Source organism: Erythrolamprus reginae, chromosome Z (genome assembly GCF_031021105.1).
Source record: "Erythrolamprus reginae isolate rEryReg1 chromosome Z, rEryReg1.hap1, whole genome shotgun sequence".
Lineage (NCBI taxonomy): Eukaryota > Metazoa > Chordata > Lepidosauria > Squamata > Dipsadidae > Erythrolamprus > Erythrolamprus reginae.
Window position 1 is genome coordinate 66,940,550 of NC_091963.1, and position 21,385 is coordinate 66,961,934.

Here is a 21,385-nt window from a genome sequence, read left to right on the forward strand (position 1 = left end):
AAATTGCATATACCCTGTCTCTCATGATCCTTCTGGCAAATCTCAGGTGGATCTCCCTCGGGAGTCGGTTTCTACGGGCATAATTAGTGTTAATTCTGTAAATTTCATCCAGTTCACTTATTACCTCTTCCCGACTAGTTTGTAATATTCCTGAAATTATGGTTATCATAATCTCCCCTAAGTTTTCATTCTCTGTCTCTATCACATTTTGAAATCTTAAAAAATAAGAAGATCGTTCCAACTCCAGCTGAATCAGGGAGTTTTCGAGATCCTTATGGGATTCCTTACGTTTTTGATCTACCTGTTCAATTTTTTTCTCACTCTGTTCTATTTTCTCTTCCATCTGTGTAATTTTTTGTTCATTTTTCTGTGTTGCAAGTTGCGCTGTTTCCAGTCTGTTTTCTAACCTAAGGATATCAGTTTTTAACTGTAGGTGGTTATTGGTAATAAGTTCTTGTAGTTTCAGCATTGCTTCTTGCATAACTGTTTTATTCATATTTTGCATTAGTGAGGAACTTTCTTTCTCTTTTTCTTTCTCTGGATTTAACATATCATCTATTTGTCTTTGTGATGCTGAAGAAGCTGAAGATAGTGTATTTGCAGGTGTGGCTGGGGTTGTTTTTTTACCACTTCTGGGCTGGTAATTGGCCATTTCTTTTATAATCTGGTTTTGCTTTTCTAAAATATTATATATTCTATTCCATATGACCATAGGAAATATTTATGCACTTTAAAAGTTCTATTATTTTTCTTAGAAATGTTAACGTTTTTTACAAGGATACAAATCTTAATTGAATGTAAAATTCTATAATAGTTAGTTAATTAAAATTTCTATAGCACTTAATGACTTAATAACTATTTTAGTATATTAAATATATCTAAATATCTAAATATAAGTATATCTGAGTATCAGTGTAGTTATAAACAATTAATCTATTAACAATTTATGTAAATATATCTAAGAATATGCTATATATATATTTTAAAAAAGTAACACTGTATCTATAAGGCTATGTCTAAATCTATACTTATGTATTATCTATGCTATTAATCTATTAATACAGACTTCTATTTTATAATTTATCTAAACACTTAATATATATGTATTAATTTAAATAAAAAGAGAACTAATAGGTTGTAACATAGAATATAGAAAAAAGGAGAGAAAAAGGGAAGAAAAAGGAAGGAAAGAAGGAAGTTTTTAACTTTTTAAATTGTGAAAACACTTTCTTTGCTGCTTAGCGTTTCCTACTCCCCTAATATGCAAGTTCCAAATCTTCTACTGCAACTTAATAGCCGGATATGATGTCAGTTCATTTACTGTTCTCTTCGCCTCTTGCAATTTGGCCGTTATTCTAAAGTCTTTTACTCCTGTCACAGTCTTTCTGCCGCCTGATAAGATCTGGTAAAGTCTCACCAAAACAAATCTTTCCTTTCTGTTTAGCTATGTTTAGGGTCACTCTCTCTGTCAGATTTTTCTCCCTGTGCTGTTCCGGTTTCTCGCTCACTTTCTCCACTCATTTTTCTTATCGGCTGCTTGTCAAACCTCACCGTCGCTTCAGTTATAAATCACCGTCTCTCCCGTTGTATAATAATTATCTGCTGCAGTTTAAGTCTTCAAGATTTTGATCACCACAACAAACAGAGAAAGTTCCCACGTTGAACTCCGGCTCACCCAGGCAGTTTCCGGTTCGTAAATCCCAGCGAAAGTGAATGTCAATTAGATGTCTGCGTCAGGTTTTTTTTTTTAGGCAAAGATGAAAGAATCACAAAGTTGATATGCTTGCGAATATTCTCTTCCCCCTACAGAGATCTGATCCTCAGATATTTTAGTTCCAAATCTGGTCAGATATCAGGCATTTCCCTCCTCTCGCCTTCGCCGCTTTTACTAATTTAAGTGAGGTTTTTTTTTTCCCTTCCGATCTCCGATTGGGGGTGGGTGTTTTTCAAAATAAAAGTAAGTCTAATTTTAATTGTGCCAGGCTTGTTCTTCTTAAAGTTAACAACAACAGTACAAATATAAGCTGAAGATTTGAAAATCTGTTTATCTCACTTGCTTCCCTCTGTGGTGGCTCCTTGAGGCTTCAGGTCCGCCATGCTGGTGACAGCTTGACAGACGCCTTTGATCTCCGATAGAGAGGGTGTCCTTCGCACCAATTGTGAAATGCCTTTACCAATCGATGCCTGGATGATCCCTCATTACCCACGTCGCCCTCCAAACGAACTGTGCCCCGAAAGGTCTCAGAAATCGAAGGAAATAGCAGTCATGGGGAGGAGAGATCCTCCTCACAGCTGCTTCGCCCCTCCTTGCCAACCCGCCCCTCTTCTTATCACTAATATATCTGAAGAAGGTTTTATCCCCCTTCTTTACAGATTTGGCAATTTCTTCCTCTTTTGAGGCTTTAGCAGCATATATTATCTGTTTCGCCTCCTTCTGTCTCATTTTATACACCTCCCTATCAGCTATACTTCCAGACTCTATACCTCCTATAGGCAGCCTTTTTTTCATTGACTATAGCCCTTACATCATTGCTAAACCATAGCGGTTTCTTCTTCCTTTTACCTTTAGTTATTTGTCTTACATACAGTCCAGTGGCTTTTAAGATGGTCTTTTTTAATACAGTCCACTGGGTGCTTGCTCCTGCCATTTTATCCCTCCCCTTTAATTCATTATCTAAATATTCCCCCATTGCATTAAAATTTGTTTTTCTGAAATCCAATTGGTTGCATTATAGGACTGCTCACAATGAGTTTTTACATCAAACCACAAACATAAATGGTCACTGCAACCTAAATTTTCTCCCACCTTGACCTCTGAAACCCAATTCCCATTCATAAAAAGTAAATCTAGAATATTCTCCCCTCTAGTTGGTGTCTTAACCAGCTGTGCCAGAGCTGTTCCTGTAAAGGCCTCTACTATATTCTTACTTTTGCATGTAAGGGCACTGGGGATATTCCAGTCAACATCAGGCATGTTGAAATCACCCATAACCATAATATCTCCCTTTACTGCCATTTGGGTAATTTCATCCACCATCTTGTTGTCATATTCCTCAGATTGCCCTGGAGGCCTATAGATCACCCCAATTCTAATAACAGAACCTTCTTTATTTTGCATACAAATCCAGAGAGTCTCCAGATCTTGACATGTATTTTGAATTAGTGTTGTTTTTAGACTTTCTTTAACATAAATGGCTACTCCACCTCCCCTTCTCTCTATTCTATCCTTCCTATACAGTGTATATCCTGGTATGGATATTTCCCATTCATTAGAATCCTTAAACCATGTCTCAGTTATGGCAACCAGATCCAAATTATCTCTAGATATTATGGCCATTAACTCACAGAGCTTGTTGCTCAAGCTTCGAGCTTTCATGCACATTACCCAAAAACATTATTTTCATTATTAGTTTGCCCCTTATCATCAACAACTACATCTATTTTATTTGCAGCTCCCTTTTCATAAGCTTCCAAAAACTGATTCATCCTCTTTGGTCGGGGACAGAAATCACCCACATCAGTTACATCCCCTTTACCTAATTTAAATGCCTGTCCAAAAAAGTTCTGAATTCCTCACCGAGCACCTGGGTACCTCTGTATGATGAATGCAAACCATCCCTCTTAAACAACTCCCTATTAGACCACCTACTGACATCATGACTTACATAGCCAAAACCTTCAGCTTTACACCACTGCCTTAACCACACATTAAACTCTCTGATACACGTTGTTTTATCCTCTTGGCCACAAACCGGTAACACCTCTGAGAAAGTCACTGAATCAGTTATTTTACCCAGCTCCACACTTAGACATTGAAAATCTCTTTTTACTACATTAACATTTCTCTTGGACAAATCATTTGTGCCAAGATGCACCACCACATCAACGTTATTACCTTTACTCACAGCCTTGACAATGTTTGTAATCCGCCTCCTGTCCCTGCTGGCAGTGGCCCCTGGGAGACACCTCATCAGCTTCACCACATCCTTACTCTGTCCCAAATCAACACCTCTAACAGTCGAATCACCCACAAGAAAATGTGTCCTCTTTTTATTTCTACTAACTGCACTTGATGGTTTGGTGACACTATGTACCTCACTTAGAACAACTTCCCCTTTGAACATCCCCTCATTCTCTGCCTGAGGGACCTTGCTAATATCGCCAACATCCTTACTATTTAAATCCGCAAGAACATTATAGGAATTCGATACAGAGAGACCTCCACTTGTTGGGGGTCAAGGGAAAGGGAGGGTTTTGCCTTCTCTTTCTGCTCAAGATCCCATGTACAATTGGTGGGCCACTGTGTGACACAGAATGCTGGACTCGATGAGCTTTGGCCTGATTCAGCATGGCTCTTCTTATGTTCTTATGTTCTAGTGGTAAAGTTAATTAGAAGACAATTGATTTATTTGCATGGCGAAATTAAAAAAGGAGGCAGCAAGAGTTGGGCAAATATATACTGAAGGCTAAGAAATAATAGAATGGATACTTTCTTTTAGTAATATTATTTGGAAGAAGATATTTGTTTAAGCTGTTTTGAAGGTATGTGATGTTATAACCATGTTTTTTATGGTGGAGAAAAAATAAAAAACTTTTTGGAAAAAAATGAATCTATTATGATAGTTGCTGTGAGTGGTCCATGACTGAGTCAGTTAGTGACAGATTCTGAGGAGGATGAACTGGGCCTGACTTGGTACCCTAGGCCAGTATTCTTGATAACTGAGTCAGATAGTGAAAGTGAGGGAGAGTTGGCACCTGAGAAACCTTCAGAAACTGTAGAAAACCCAATGATGGTAATGTCTGAGTCAGAGGAGGAAGGGGACATGGGAGACCCAGAGACCATATTAGATGCCCAGGTCAAGAAGCAGACAGGAATATCTTTAAGGGAAAAAGTTCAGAAAGTGAGTCTAATGAAAGAAAGTCTAGACACTTATATCTCTAGCGAACAGTGACCACACCCAGACAGTATAAAAGGAGAATTTCTGTATAAAAGAGGGGTGATGTTACAATGTGCTGTAATAGTGGCAGTGCTAGATCCGGAGATCCAGAGATGCTGGCAAACTGTTGCTTTCCCTTTAACATCATCGTACAGAGATGTAGCTTTTTGAGAAACTCTAAAGATTTATAAGGGTATGTTTTAAAAAGGCATGTAATCATTGTGGAATGTTTTAATTAGACTGGGCTCCCGGCCCACAGTCAGATCCATTATCTATCGGCTTAACTTGACCGGGAACGTTTACTTACCATATATACTCGAGTATAAGCTGACCCGAGTATAAGCCGAGGCACCAGTTAGTGGCTACTGGTAACTTATAAAAATGGAAACCAATAAAATTACATTAATTGAGACATCAGTAGATTAAATGTTTTAGAATATTTATTTTAAAGAAAACCAGTAAATTAGCTCTGTAAATTTAACAGAGGATAAACAAAAGCAATCTGGTAATAACAATAAATTAAAAAGTAAAAGTAGCTCAATCAGCAACCAAGCTAAAACCTATTTCTAAACCTAACCCAGGGGTCTTTAAACTTGACAGTTTTAAGACTAGTGGACTTCAACTCCCAGAATTCCTGCACCAGCCATGCTACTTCAGGAGTAGGAGTTGAAGTCCACAAGCCTTAATCTTTCCAGGTTTGAAGACTCTTGCATTTCTAACCCTAACCCAGGGCTCTTTAAACTTGACAGTTTTAAGACTAGTGGACTTCAACTCCCAGAATTCCTGCACCAGCCATGCTACTTCAGGAGTAGGAGTTGAATTCCACAAGCCTTAATCTTTCCAGGTTTGAGGACTCTTGCATTTTTAACCCTAACCCATGGGTCTTTAAACTTGAGTTTTTAGAAGCCTGGAGAGAGTTCATGCCGTCCCCCCCCCCCTTTAGCTTGCTGGCTGGCTCGTTGGCTGGATCTCCCACCACTGATCTTCCCTCCTCCTCGTCTCCCTTTATTGCAGGGAAGCAGATTTGCTAAAGAGATCCACTTGGGATGGCAGCAGGGAAAGGAGGAGGAGGAGAGCCAGAATAGCCCACAGCCGCGGGGGAGGAGGAGGAAAGGAAAGAGCTGTCCTCCTCCTCCTCCTTCCCCTGCTGCCGTACCAAGTGGATCTCTTTAACAAATTTGCTTCTCTCTCCGGCTGGAGGCTTCTAAAGCCTGGAGAGAGTTCATGCTGTCCCCGTCCCCGCCCTTTACCTTGCTGGCGGGGCGCCCTCTTGTGATTTGGCGCCCTCTTGTGGTGACCCGAGTATAAGCCGAGGTCGGGTTTTTCAGCCCATTTTTGGGGCTGAAAAACTCGGTTTATACTCGAGTATATACGGTATTTGTTTGCTTGTTTGTTTGTTTATTTATTTGTTTGTTTATTTATTTATTTATTTATTTATTTATTATGCCGCCCTTCTCCTTATACTCAGGGTGACTTACAACATGTTAGCAATAGCACTTTTTAACAGCCAGCATATTGTCCCCACAATCCAGGTCCTTATTTTACCCAGCTTGGAAGGATGGAAGGCTGAGTCAACCTTGAGCCAGTTAAGAGATTTGAACCGCTGTCCTGCAGATCTAGCAGTCAGCTTTAGTGGCCTGCAGTACTGTACTCTACCCGCTATGCCACCTCGGCTCACGTTGCCAACAGAAATTACAAGAATGACTCTGCTTGGTAAATTTGGTTTCCAAAATACAATTTTGTTCTGGTCTGAACTTCTTGCCAGTGGGTGGCTCTTTGTTCCAATCCAATTAATTGGATTCAACTCCCAGAATTCCTCCACCAGTCATTTTAGCTCAGAAATGGGAGTTGAAGTCCACAAACCTTAAAGTTGCCTGGTTTGAAGACCTTTACACTCCTAACCTCTAACTCTGGTGTCTTCAAACTTGCAGCTTTAAGACTTGTGGACTTCAACTCCAAGAATTCCTCCACCAGTTATGCCAGACTTGGCTTTCCTCCTGGTTCTCCCCCCCCCCATACCCACCCACCCCACGGTTCAGATTCACACCCCCTTCTGCTCTAGCTGGATTTAGAGGTGGCATTGCTCTGCAACTGCATGACAGCTCCAGGCTCTGAAAACATAGTAGCTGCGAGTGGGAAGCCAAGCCCAGCTGAGGAAGATCTGAGAAAGGCTATGCACCTGGGATCAACTGGAGTGTGAGTTTGATTGGGGGCAGCTAGCTTTCTACCAGGTTCTTTTCTTTTAAAGAGAGAGAGAGAGAGAAAAGGGGATGGGTGAATAACCAGCTTCTCTAGAGAAAGAAATGTGTATCTCCCATCAATTGCAGTGTAATTCTCCAATGCATTCACAAGGAGAGTCCAATGTGGGGTAATTCTCTAGTCTGATTGGTAGGGACTGAGTTTAATTTAAATATTAGGAAGGTACCGCCCTCTGGCCCCTCAGTCAAAAAAACTCAGTCGCAGTAAAGGGACTTAGAGTTTTTTCCTCTTAAGCATTCTATTGTCTTAAATGAAATTTTAATGTATTAAATAACTTTTTTGTTCTTTCTCCTTATTAACAGGTAAGAAGAGTCTTCATATTAACTTACTTTAGAGCAGCATAGGGGTGACACTCTCCGGGGGTCTCACCCTCTCGGCTGCAGCTCCTCCCCCTATAGACCCTCATTCAGCCATAACGTTACTTTTTCTATTATATAAAGAATTTATCTGAAAAGGGAGTGAGCCACCGGGTTGCTGACCTCTGTGGTCTCCCTGGTTGTTTGAAAGAGTGGTTGACTTTGGAGGAGTCCACCTCCTCCGAGGAACATACCTGATCTGTTGGCTGGCGAGGACTTGAGCTACGTGTGTGATTGCTGGCCATTCATGAGGAGGAAGATTGCAGCATTAATTCCAAAAACAAAAAGGAAGAAACTTCGTATTTAATGGGGCCTCAGATCGGGTGAGAAGCCTGAGCAGTGCCTCAGCCTGTCACGGTTGCTATGGAAACCGGGACAAGGCACAACAGCCGCCATTTTGAAATGGGGCAGAGATACCAGGGTCACCATGGCGATGGTTACGGTCGCCATTTTGGGTAACTAAGGAGTTTTATTTAACCAATGAGTTGCTGGTTGGGCCTTAGCAACATGCATGCCCAGTAAGCCCTTGCCTGTCATTTTGCCTGCTCGAGCAAAGAGACAGTGTGAGGCGATAAATTTACGGTTGATCTTCAAATGTGAGTTAAAAGTTGGATAATTATGGCAGACCCAACAGTCCTCAGGGTAGATGGGTCTGCTACATCTAAACCCAGTACCCCAAAAGAAAAGACCCAATCAGAGAAGGGAAAAGCCAAATCCTCTCAGACTTCCTCCCTCAGAGAAGCTGAAAAGAAAAGAAAAGCACTAGAAAAGCAATTGGAAGCAACCCAAAGACAGTTACTGCCCACGGTTGTCACAAATGCAAGAACCATTATCCCACCGGCCTCCCCCTTAATCAATTTAGGGGTAGTAGGCTCTGCAACTTTAGGGACTGGTCCCCTGAGAGGACTATACAATACCTACAGATCCTTGGTTGCCCCAACACCTCAATCCATATCAGGATCAATGGATGAGGAGGTTCCTTCCAGAGAGGAGGACAGTGACAACAATTTATCAGGGGATGAGCACCCTCCAGACCCTCCTGCTGTTATAGGCCTATTCAAGCCATCATTATTCCGTGTACTACTGAATAAGGCTAAGTTGACCATTGAGCAAGCAGGTGAGGGGAAACAAGCTGGAACTTCGACAGCCACAGTGCCAACCGGTGTCTTGTTTGCAGCACCAAAGAAGGAAACAGAACATATTCCTTCTTAACTCTTTTTGGAAGATATAAAACGGCCATGGGAAAATCCAACAGCTGCCCCAGGCCCATCATTAGAGAATGTTGTGCGTAAAACATATCAAATGGCAGCATGGGCTCTACAAGCGGCCTCAGCGGCCTCATTTTTTCATCGAACCACTATGTTATGGATTCAGGAGATGCAATCCAGACTGAATTCAGAGGATAGCAGGCTTCGCTAGGATCTTAACAAACTCTTGGCGGCCACTGAATTTTCTGCAGATGCCACTGTGAGTGCAGCAAAGTTTGCGTCCAGAGCAATGACTTCTTTGGTTTTTTCCAGCAGATTAATATGGCTGCGTAGTTGGCAGGCCAATGTCAAATCCAAGTGGAACTATTTGGGGAATCCCTAGAAGGAGTACTTGTAGAAGATAAAGATAAAAATAGAGTAATGCCAAGAACAAACAGAAGAACCAAAAGACGTTTCAACCCTTATAATAGGCGACAGCCCTTTCGGTCCGAGCCCTCCTTGGCAATCACCCAAGGTTCGAGGCCATTTTTTCAGGGCTTCTTCAATCAGGGAATTTTCCGTTCAGACAGAACGTACTTTGGAGATCGCAACAGATCTTTTCAACAAGGACGTCGCCCCTTCAGAGGATCGAACCCCAGAGGGTTCAAGCGTAACAAATGACTTCGCTCGTATCTGCCCACTTGGGGGCAAACTACAGAATTTCACAGGTGTCTGGGAAACCACGTCCTCAGACGCCTGGGCAATTGCTACAGTGTCCTAGGGCTTGCACATCGAATTTGTTCATCTTCCCCCGAACTGTTTTCTTCCTTGTCCCACAGTGACCAACCCACAAAATAAAACACTGTTATATCAGGAGGTGGCTCACCTGCTACAAATAGATACAATGAGGAGGTTCCCTTGCTCCAAAGAGGCAAAGGGTTTTATTCAGTAGTATTTATCATTCCCAAGGCCTCCAGGGGATGCCGCCTGATTCTAAATCTGCATCAATTGAATCTCTACATGCTGCATAGGAGATTCAAGATGCATTCACTTCATACTATTCTTTCAGCCATATGACACAAGGACTTGCTTACGTCAATAGACTTGTAGGAAGCTTATCTTCATGTGCCTATCCATCCTGGGCACAGACAGTTTCTACAATTCTGCCTAGACGGAACACATTTCCAATTCAAAGCAATGCCATTTGGCCTATCTTCGATACCAAGAACCTTTACAAAATTAATGGACATTCTCACAGCAAGCCTCAGGCACAGGTCGTTGCGCCTGATGGCGTATCTCGATGACATAATAGTGCTATCAAAATCCAGAACACAGGCAAGTTGAGATGTACGCTCAACCATAAGGACTCTTCAGTCTCACAGATTCACAATCAATTGGGAGAAGAGTCATTTGACCCCGACAACATGCATATTGCACCTGGGGACGTTCATTGACACCGAGGCATGTATGGTCTTTCTATCCCAGGACAGACAGACAAATATTCTAAACTTGCTAGAGGTGCTGGGAAGTCAAAATAAACCTTCTCTAGCCTTTCTCTCAAAGGTGTTAGGCACCCTGGTATCCTGTATAGACATCATACCTTGGGCTCGGCACCATCTCCGGCCACTCCAATGGCTGCTTCTACCTTTTCAAAGATTAAAATTCAGCCACACTCAAAGAAAGGTGTCTCTCAGCTCAAACCTCAGGAAATCCTTACAATGGTGGGCATCTCCAATGATCCAACAAGAGTCGTCATTCCAGAACCCAGTTCTTCTGATGATAACAACCGATACCAGCTTGACTGGATGGACAGCCCATCTTTCATCACACATGGCACAGGGCCTCTGGGGACCTCAAGATTTGCGGGAAGTGAACATCAACTTCCTGGAACTGAAAGCAGTTTCATTAGCCCTTCGCAGTTTTGCTCACCTGATAAGGGGACAGCACGTTTTAATACAGACAGACAATGTGGCCACATGAGCCCACATCAATCACCAGGGGGGAACGAGATCCGGGAGATTGATGCGGGAATCAGAGTCATTGTTCTGTTGTGCAGAGTCCAATATAGCCTCACTCATGGCGGAACACATCTCCGGACAGGAAAATGTCTGAGCAGACAGGCTAAGCCGGTGGAATGGCACCTAGCACCCAGATTATTTCAGGAAGTATGCAATCGGTTTGGTATCCCAGTGATAGAACTTTTTGCCACTGGTGAGAACATGCAACTTCCCCGATTTTTCTCCTGCTTCCCTTCTCTGGGAGCGGAGGGGACAGATGCCTTATACCAGCCATGGCCACCGGGACTACTTTACGCATTCCCACCAACGCGTATCATCCAAAGAGTGATACGAAAAATCTTACAGGAACAGGCCGAAATATTATTGATAGCCCCATATTGGCCTCGCCGGGCTTGGTTCACAGAACTGAAGGAGCTCTCCATCTCCCCGTACTGGAGGTTTCCAGATCACCTGTTTTCCCTCAACCAAAGGGACATTCTTCATCCGGACCTACAGTGGTGGCAACTGACCGTGTGGCACTTGAGGGGGAATCGCCTGAAGCGCCAACATCTACCAGACACGGTCATTGCTACCATTCAAGCCACACGCAGACCATCTACTAGGAGAATTTATCAGGCCACATGGTCAGCGTTCTGTGATTTTTGCAGACTGCTGGAAGTAGATCCTCAGTCGGCATCACCGGAAATTGTGCTAACCTTTCTCCAAAAAGGACTGGACAAAGGCCTTGCTTTGAATACTTTGTAAAGACATGTAGCAGCATTGTCTACAATATTAGTTCAAGATCACTACCACCCCCTGATGCGGCACCCATAGATTAAAGATTTCTTGTGAGGGGCATCCAATATCCGACCACCGACAGTCCACAGATATCCATCTTGAGACTTGTCCTTAGTTTTAGGAGCTTTAACAGGCCCTCCATTTGAAACGATTCAAACAATTTCCTTACGTTTCCTATCGATAAAAACCCTGTTCTTGGTGGCGATCACCTCAGCCAGGCGCGTGTCTGAAATTTCGGCCTTGTCTGTACACCCGGATCTGTGTCAATTCCACCCAGACAGAGTCATATTAAGACTTGATACAGCTTTTGTGCCAAAAGTAAATTCCTGGTTCCACAGAGCCTAGGAGATGATTTTGCCAGACGTTTTGCACTCACGGTACTCAGAGCTGAGGTGGCACAAGCTCGATGTGAGACGAGCTTTGAAAATCTATGTACGTAGAACACAATCCTTCAGAACATCCAAAACGTTATTTGTGTCTTTTTCATCACAAGCCATGGGAGTCAAGGTTTCATCACAAATCATCAGTCGATGGATCCGCAACTGCATTTCAGAAGCATACAAAGCAGAGGGTCACCAGATTCCGCAAGGAATAACAGGACGTTATATGCATAGCGCTGCCACATCAGCGGCGTGGGCTACACAAGCGTCCCTCAAGGACATCTGCAAAACGGCCACGTGGGCGGCTCCATCGACATTCATTAAACATTACCGTATTGATTCATTCGCTTCCTCGGAAGCAGCCTTTGGGAGGCGAGTGTTACAAAGGGTGTGCTCAACTCCAGCGCCCCTGGTCCAGCCTTCTCCCTCCCTCTAATTGGAACTTGGGTATATCCCACATTGGACTCTCCTTGCGAGTGCGTTGAACTTACCTGAACGATCTTCTCGATGCACCGCAAGGAGAGTCCAAACCCACCCGACTTTGGACCAGGATCACTGGACCTTTATATGGTTGATGAGTTTAACATTATCTTGGCTTTCTTGTTATTCAATAAAATGGATTTATGGTTTAAGGGGGTGGTACCTTCCTAATATTTAAATTAAACTCAGTCTCTACCAATCAGACTAGAGAATTACCCCACATTGGACTCTCCTTGTAGTGCATCGAGAAGACCGTTCAGGTAAGTTCAACGGTTCTTCTGTCTTTCTTTTTGTCTTTCTGCCTTTATACTGTAATTGATGGGAGATACATATTTCTTTCTCTAGAGAAGCTTGTTATTAGCCCGCCCCCTTTTTTTCTCTCTCTCTTTAAAAGAAAAGAACCTGATGGAAAGCTAGACGCCCCCATCTGAACTCACACCCCAGCAAATCCCAGGTATGTAGCCTTCCTCAGATCTTCCTTACACTGCGAATAGAGCAATGGAAAAAACTCTGCAAAGACTTAGGGCTTAGAAAACATTCTTCTTTGCAGAGAGTAACAGTGAAAGAGCTGGGTAAAAGCTGGGAACATTGTTAGCACCTGATTAGGACTGAAAGAAACTTACTCAGAGCAAGTTAGAGTAATGAAACATTCTTCACAGAGAGTAACAATGAAATAGCTTCGGTACATTAATAGCACCTGGTTAGGGCTGGAAAGAAATATCTGGAGCAAGTAAAGCAATGAAAAAAAACCCCTACAAAGACAGGATTTGGAATACATTCTTGATAGAGAGTAACAATGAAAGAGCTTGCAAGCCGGTAAAAACTGGGAACATTGTTAGCATCTGGTTAGGACTGGAAATAAATATTTGGAGCAAATAGAGAATGAAAAAAAAATCAAAGACAGGTTTTGGAATACATTCTTGGCAGAGATTAACAATGAAAGAGCTTGCAAGCTGTAAGAGCTGGGAACATCGTTAGCACCTGGTTAGGGCTAGAAAGAAACTTATTCAGAGCAAGTTAGAGCAATTAAAAACCCCCTGCAAAGACTTAGGTCTTGGAAAACATTATTCGCAGAGAGAAACAATGAAAGAGCCTGCAAGGTAAGAGCTTGGAAGATCATTAGCAGCTAGTAACAGCTGGAAAAAAAGCTACATTCAGTGCATAAGACACAACCTAATTATCAGCCTATTTTAGGGAGGAAAAGATGTGTCTTATACACCAAAAATACGGTATATATTTAGTATTGTTTTAAATTAATAAACATTGAAACTTTCTCCTGATATATTAATTAATTGATAACAATTTAAATTAAGTTCTGTTTTCTTTTTTCTCTCTCTGTTTCCCTGATGTCTTCTTTATTAAATGTTCTGTTTTTGGTAAGACACAAAGTGCCATTCAGCTCCATGAAAGGATTCAATCTTCTAGTATGGATGCCAAATTGGAAGCACTGAAAGATTTAGCCAGTTACTCACGTGATGTAACATTTGCCCAAGAATTTATCAATCTAGATGGGATTTCACTCTTAACACAGATGGTTGAAAGTGGCACTGAGTAAGTATTCTGTTGTAATTCTACTACCATTTTTGTATATTTTTCATAGTTGTCTTAAGGTAAGCTTTGCAAATTATATTCACTGCACCATAGTTTGAAAAATGAGTGAGGTGAGCCCTCATTCTTTTGAAACCGATGAGATATGCAAGTGAAATATATTAAAAAGAAATGGTTACTTTGATGAAATTTCAGAGGATTGATTTATCAAGAAACCAAGAATAGCAGAGTTGGAAAGTACCTTGGAGGTCTTCTAATCCAACAAGACAGACCCTATGCCATTCTGGATAAAGAGTTGTCTTAATATTTAATATCTTTTTTTAAATCTCCAGAGAAAAGAATATCCACAACTTTTGGGGGCAAGTTATTCCACTGATTAATTGTTCTCATGTCAGGAAATTTCTCCTTAGTCAGTTCTTTCTTAAATTGTGGCCAACTTAATCTAAACCCAGTCCCTAAATTTTATTTTTGTAATCTAGAGGACTAAATATTAGATTATTCTAGAAGAGCCCAAATCCTGTGATACTGTGTAGTTTTTTTGATAAGAAGAAATATACTGAGTTTTATGAAATGATGTGATAGATAAATTATATTGCTAGGATGAAATTTATTCTGCATGATCTCTGCTTTAGAATTGAATAATTGGATCACATTGACATGGAATAAATTACCTGCCCTCTAGGTTGGCTTGACTTGACTTGTATGTTAGAACAGAAAAAATTAACAAGAGAACAATATTCTCTTTGGGAAGCAATTTCTGAAATTAATTGTGACATACTAGTATTATTTTTTATATCATACAAAATTTAAAAATCTTAGATTATGCATAAGAAATAGAAAATTATATGCAAATTGAAATAACTTTACTTATTTAATTTAGAGTGTAATGTCTAGAGATATTTTTATAATGTGTACATATTATACATATATATTCATTTTACATATTCCAATTAATAGAATCCACATTTTGGGGGGGGAAGTTAATAAAATATTTTCAATCAAGTTTCCAATAGCTTCAGTTCATTAGAAATTAATCACAGCTTAGCTGCATCATCAACTCACAGCTATTCCTGACACATAATTAATTTGACTCCCAACCTTGCTGTTCTGTTCGGGTCTATGAGACCCGAAATCAAAGTTTGACACCCTGTAAAAAATTTTCCCTGCATATCTGAAACTTGAAATTTCATGACTTTGCATCATTTCATGGGTTCTCTCTATGAAAATTTTTTTGGGGGTGAGGGGGCTTCTGTTCTGTTCACCCTGACCCGGACTGAAAATTCTTCATTTGAAGTGCTTATGTTTGGTCAATTTGAAAACTTTTTCACTTGGAAAGTAGTCTGAACATTTCTGCACACAATGATATGAAAATTGAACTGAAAGAATTAATGCTTATTGGTTTATTTTGTTCATAAAAGGCAGCCCCCCCTTTTTTGTGAACTTTTTTTCAATTTATAGATAGTTTAGCCTGCACAATGCGTTCAATTTTACTAAAGTTGGTGTGGAATTGTTAGTTTGAACATATCTGAATATAATAAAAATTTAAATGAACTGAAAAAAATTATGCTAATTGGTTTTTTAAAATCAGAAATAAGGCCTCCCCCCCCCCAGCCGTGTGCAATCATTTTCAATTTACATTTTTTTAACCTGCCAGTTGCAACTTTTTTGAAAACATTTTGCATTGAATTTATAGTTTGAACATTTCTGAACATAGTGATATGAAAATGGAACTGAAAAAATCGATGCTTATTGGTGTACTTTGATCAAAAACCCTCTCTATTTTTTAAGCATTTTGTATCCGTTTATGATTTTTTTAGGCTATAAATCTCCAAGGAATTTTCCCCAAAAAGTTTTGATATACTAAATTGAACATTCCCGATCATAGGAAAAATATAAATGACCGGAAAAAAATGATGCTTATTTGTTTATTTTGCTCACAAATGGGCCACCCCCTCGGCCTTGCTGTGTGCCATTATTTTCACTTTTTATATAGATTTGGCTAGAAATATTTGGAATATCCTTTGAAAAGCAAACACATGATAGCCAAACAATTAATTTTATGAAAGAAATCCATTTTACTAAAAACAAGTATGTAATTTTGAAATTAACAGCATAATTTTTATATAAATTGAAATAATTGAACACAGCGCGGGGGGGGACTTTTATGTACAAAATAAACAAATAAGCATCAATGTTTTCAGTTCAATTTTTATTTCAATATGTTCAGAAATATTCACGCTACCAATCCCACACAAACTTTAATAAAATAGAACGCATTTTGCAGGCAAAACTATCTATAAATTGAAAAAAAATTCACAAAAAGGGGTGGGTGTATTTTATCAGCAAAATAAACCAATAAGCATTAATTTTTCATTTCAATTTTCATTTCATTGTGTGCAGAAATGTTCAAACTTGTTTCCAAGTGAAAAAAACTTTCAAAAAGACCAAATATAAGTACCTAAAATGAACAATTTGCAGTCCAGGTCAAATAGACCCGGGAAAAGAACTTTAGGATGTGTTTTTGAGCAGAACACAAAATTAACATCATCATCAGGATTGAGGGAGAAGATAATCTTCCACTATGATAAAATTGAATTGAAACCTTCCAAATCATAATTACTTCAGGAAAAAATATTACTAAAATGTTACTTCAGTCACATAGAGATAAAGATGCTGCATGCTGCAGTGACATACAGATACAGTGGTACCTCTACCTATGAATGTCTATACTTATGAACTTTTCTAAATATGAACCGGATGTTCAAGATTTTTTTTGCCTCTTCTCACAAACCTTAAAGTTTTGGATTTTCCTAAAAGGTTTGTACACATCATTCACTTTTACATTGATTCCTACGGAAAAATGCTTCTTGTTACAAACTATTCTCCAATGCGCTGCTTAGGAGAGTCCAACGTGGGTTAGAGACTAACGTGGGTTAGTCTTATTGGTAGGGACTGAGTTTGAATTTAAATAATTAATTCGGTACCACCCCCTGCTTGCCCCAGAGGGCTCAGTTTTTAAACTCAGTCATAGAGTAGGGACGTTAATTTTTATCCTCTTTGACTGACTCCATGTTGGACTCTCCTAAACAGATAAGGTAAGTTACTTTATACGTATATTTATATATATATTTATATGCGTAATTGGCTGGTTAGCTGGTCCGCTGGCAAGAACCGCCTTGGTTTGAATATATGGGTCCCTTTCCTCAGTGGATACTACCCAGGAGCTGGCTGGTTATAACCATCGCGGGAGCCTCTCCCTCCATGGGCCAGGCTCAGGAACGCTAGACTAATTTTTTGCATCGGGCAGGCCCCTATCGTCAGTGGACATTGTCAATTAAAAAAGATTCATTTTATTGCTGAACTTACTGAGGCAGCCTCGAGGGTTCGTCTCTCTGCTGCAACCAAAACCAGCCCCTCCGAACTTCCTGGAACTGACTTCCATGGCGTGCTGTTCGTCGGCCTTAAATTTTGCGCCACAGTTTGCTCGCCATGCCGATCAGATGTTTGGCGGTTTTTCCCCAACGCCCTCTTCTTGACCCGGCACCGTAATGGCATCCTCCTCATCAACCTGGGGGGCGCCATTTTAAGAGCCCTCGTCATAGTAACCAGGTTACTAGCGGGTGCATGCCTGAGCCGCCAGAGACCTTTTAAGCGATGCCCAGCTTCCCAGTTTTCTTTTATTTGCTCTGCAAGTGCGGCAGCGCAAAGTTTAAACGGCTGTCTCGACTTTGCAATAGCAACAGTGCCGGGGGACGGGGGCTTTGTTTGTTTCCCCTTGGCTTACTACGGACGCTTGTGAAAGGAAAGCCTGACTTCCAAGGCAGGGTGACACCTGGTGTTTGTTGCTGGCGGTGCATGCTTGGAATTTTTTCCTGACCGCTTCAATGGCTGAGACTAAAGAACAACAGCAAGGGGCAGAGGAAACTGTACTGCTCCCAGCCATGGTTAAGCCCAAGGACTAGGCTCCTTCTACTAAGGCAAAGTCCAAATCCTCTCAATCCTCGGCATCGTTAAAAGAGACTGAGGAGAGGATTAAGGCTCTGGAAAAGATGATGGAGCAGGCCCAGAAACAAACCTGGGCTCTGCCTTACAACCAATTTCAACAGCCTTGGAGCCTACCATCCTCCCGAATGGGTATGCCTTCCCAACCCATGGCTACCTCCATGGACTTACCAGAGCCTGTTCCTGCAAACACAGATAAAGTCTGGTCTCCTGAACATGGACAGACACTCCCCCTGCCTGGGCCCTTTTCCAGGACAGGATGTGGGTTTGCAGTCTCCACCTCTGGCGAATCCAAAGTCAGTGCCATCAGCCTCTTTCACACCTATGGCTGCAGACCTGCAGTCGGGACCTGATACTTGGCACCACCTCTCCGCAACGGTGCAAGACATGATTGCCAACACATACTTGCAGGGCATCGCAACGGGCATTCAGCAGTGCCCTCCCACACCTACAAAAGGCCAGCAACAGAGATATGGCCTATGGCCAATGCCCATTACACCTATCAGGACTCACTGGGGGCTCAGCCCCCGTCACATGATGAGGGAAGTGGGGCAGAGGATGAGTTCTCTGAGGATGAAGAGACATTTGCTGAGCAACCTGTCTTTACTGGTTTATTTAAACCTGCGCTGTTCAAAACTCTTTTGCATAAAGCAAAGACGACAGCTAGGCTGGATTCCACTACCAAGCCTACCGATCTATCAGTAGGGCTGGACCCAACTGCAGGACTTTTTACTGAACCAGAAAAGGAATCCAACTTCATTCCCTCGTCTTCAATCTTCATCGATAATATAAAACGCCGTGGGAACATCCTATAGTGGCCCCAGTCCCTTCCTCCATCAAAAAGAAGTTCTATGGGTTTGGCCCGGACATTGAAGGACTGCTACAGTTCCCACCGGTTGATCAACCGGTTGCCAATCTTGTTTCCAATGCTTTAATCCCAGCAGACCTGGAAGGTCTGAAGCCAGATGACCGCAAAGCGGAAACCCTAATCTGCAAGTCACATCAATCAGCAGCCTGGGCATTGCAGACTGCCCATGCAGCTTCTTTTTTTAACCGCACATCCATCGTTTGGATTAAAGAAATGCAATCCAGACTGGGCCCAGAGGACGCTAGACTGTATCAGGACTTAACCAAGCTTCTCGCTGCAGCGGAGTTTTCCGCGGACACAACACTGAACTCCGCTAAGTTCATGGCGCGCTCCATGGCGGCCACTATGTCCTCACACCGCCTTCTCTGGCTCAAAAGCAGGCACGCTGATTCAAGATCTAAATGGTGACTTGCGGCGGCCCCCTTCAGCGGGGAGAAACTATTTGGCGAATCATTAGACTCGGTGTTGGTTGAGGACAAAGATAAACACAAGGTCCTTCCCAAGGCTTATAGATGTGCTGATAGAAGACCAGCACCATATTCCCGCAGACAGACATTTTGTTATGACACCACTGCAGCCTCTTCCTTTGCGCAAATCCAGAGAATCTATGGCCAAGGTTTCTATCGACAGGATAGACTGCCCTTCTCAGACAGAAACACTGGGGGGGGGGGGTACCATCCATACACCCAACCTAAATGCCTGTTTAGAGGTCAACCCTCCAGAACTTTCGAAAATCCAAATGACTCATCCACAGACGCTCCCATTGGAGGCAAACTTCAAGGTTTCCTTGCACAATGGGAAGCGACATCTTCAGATTGCTGGGCCATAAACACCATCCGAGCGGGACTACATCTAGAATTCCTTACCCACCCATCCCACCGGTTCTTCAGATGTCCCATCCCCGCCAACAGAGTGGAACGGGACCTATTCCAACACCTGTTGGACATCGCAGCCATCAAACCGGTACCTCCAGACCAGGAGAGAAAGGGATTTTATTCACACATCTTCCTAGTGCCCAAGACCTTAGGGGGCCATCGTTTAATCCTCAAAGCAACTGAATATTTATGTAAAGTACTGCAGGTTCAAGATGCAATCACTCAAATCCATCCTAGCCTGCATCCGTCAACACGATCTCCTGACCTCCATAGATTTGCAGGAGGCGTATCTACACGTATCGATCCACCCGAACCAAAGGAGATACCTATGTTATTACCTGGGAGTCCCCCACTTCCAATACCGGGCCATGCCCTTCAGCACCCAGGACCTTTACCAAGTTGCTAGATGTCGTAATGGCGGATTTATGTGTCCAGTCCATAAGGCTCCACGCCTACTTAGACGACATCATTACTCTATCCAGGTCTCCCAAACAAGCACAGGTCGATCTATCTTACACCATCCGGTCCTTGCAGGCCCATGGCTTCTCAATAAATTTTGCGAAGAGTCACCTAACACCCACAACATCGCTCCGTCATCTCGGCACGATCATAGGTACGGTCAGTTGCCATGTCTTCCTGTCACCAGACCGTCAATCATCTTTACTAGATACAGTACAATCGGTACGTCATGACCGCAAAGTACCACTGGCCCTTCTATCCAGACTACTGGGCATGTTTGTATCATGTATTGACGTGGTCCCCTGGGCAAGACTCCACACATGGCAGCTACAATGGTTCCTCCTGCCATTTCAGAAGAACAAAACCAGTCACACCAACAAGCTGGTTCAATTACCGTCCAGGGTCCGCCACTCCTTTCAGTGGTGGACAACATCAACTATCCATCAGGGCACCTGCTTCAAGGAACAAATGTGCATCACCGTGACAACCAACGCGAGCCTATCAGGTTGGGGGACACACATGGCCCACCAAATAGCCCAGGGCAGCTGGACACCAGAAGAGCATGCCAACAATAGCATCAACTGTTTGGAGTTAAGGGCAGTATCGCTAGATCTACGCCAGTTCCTCCCCCAGGTGGCAGGCCATCCAGTCCTCATCCTCACAGACAATGTGGTTACCCGGGCACATATATACCATCAAGGAGGTACAAAATCACGGTGCCTCATGAAGGAAGCAGAGACACTGGTCTCCTGGGCAGAACAACACCAGCAGTCCTTGAGGGCGGAGCACATAGCAGAGATGCTGAACACACAAGTAGATTAGTTGAGCCAAGCAACATTGGATCCAGCGGAGTGGCATTTGGACCCGAACATATTCCAGGACATCTGTCTACGGTTCGGCACGCCACAAGTGGATCTTTTTGCCACCCAAGACAATGCACAGCTCCCCCGCTTCTTCTCACACTTTCCGTCCACAGGAGCGGAGGGTGTCAATACCCTACACTCCCCTTGGCCGGAAGGGCTTCTTTATGCCTTTCCCCTGACGGCACTCATCCCAAGGGTAGTGAGCAAGCTTCTGGCGGAGAGAGTGGAGAGGTTGCTGGTAGCGCCACACTGGCCATGCTGTCCGTGGTTCTCAGACTTACAAGACCTATCGGTCTCCAGATCATGGCGGATTCCGGACAGTCAGGTTTCCCTCACCCAGGGTTCAGTTCACCACCCAGACCCTCAATGGTGGCAC

General features: G+C 42.5%; 1 protein-coding gene across 3 annotated transcripts in view; it reads left to right on the forward strand.

Annotated features, from left to right (window-relative positions):
- The window catches only part of ELMO1 (engulfment and cell motility 1), a 606,322-nt gene that overhangs the window by 112,857 nt on the left and 472,080 nt on the right, over nt 1-21,385 (forward strand). For all 3 annotated transcript variants that reach the window (XM_070726295.1, XM_070726294.1, XM_070726296.1), the window contains exon 6: nt 13,776-13,945. In XM_070726295.1, coding sequence (XP_070582396.1) covers nt 13,776-13,945 — 170 coding nt within the window. The remainder of the gene's footprint in view (nt 1-13,775; nt 13,946-21,385) is intronic.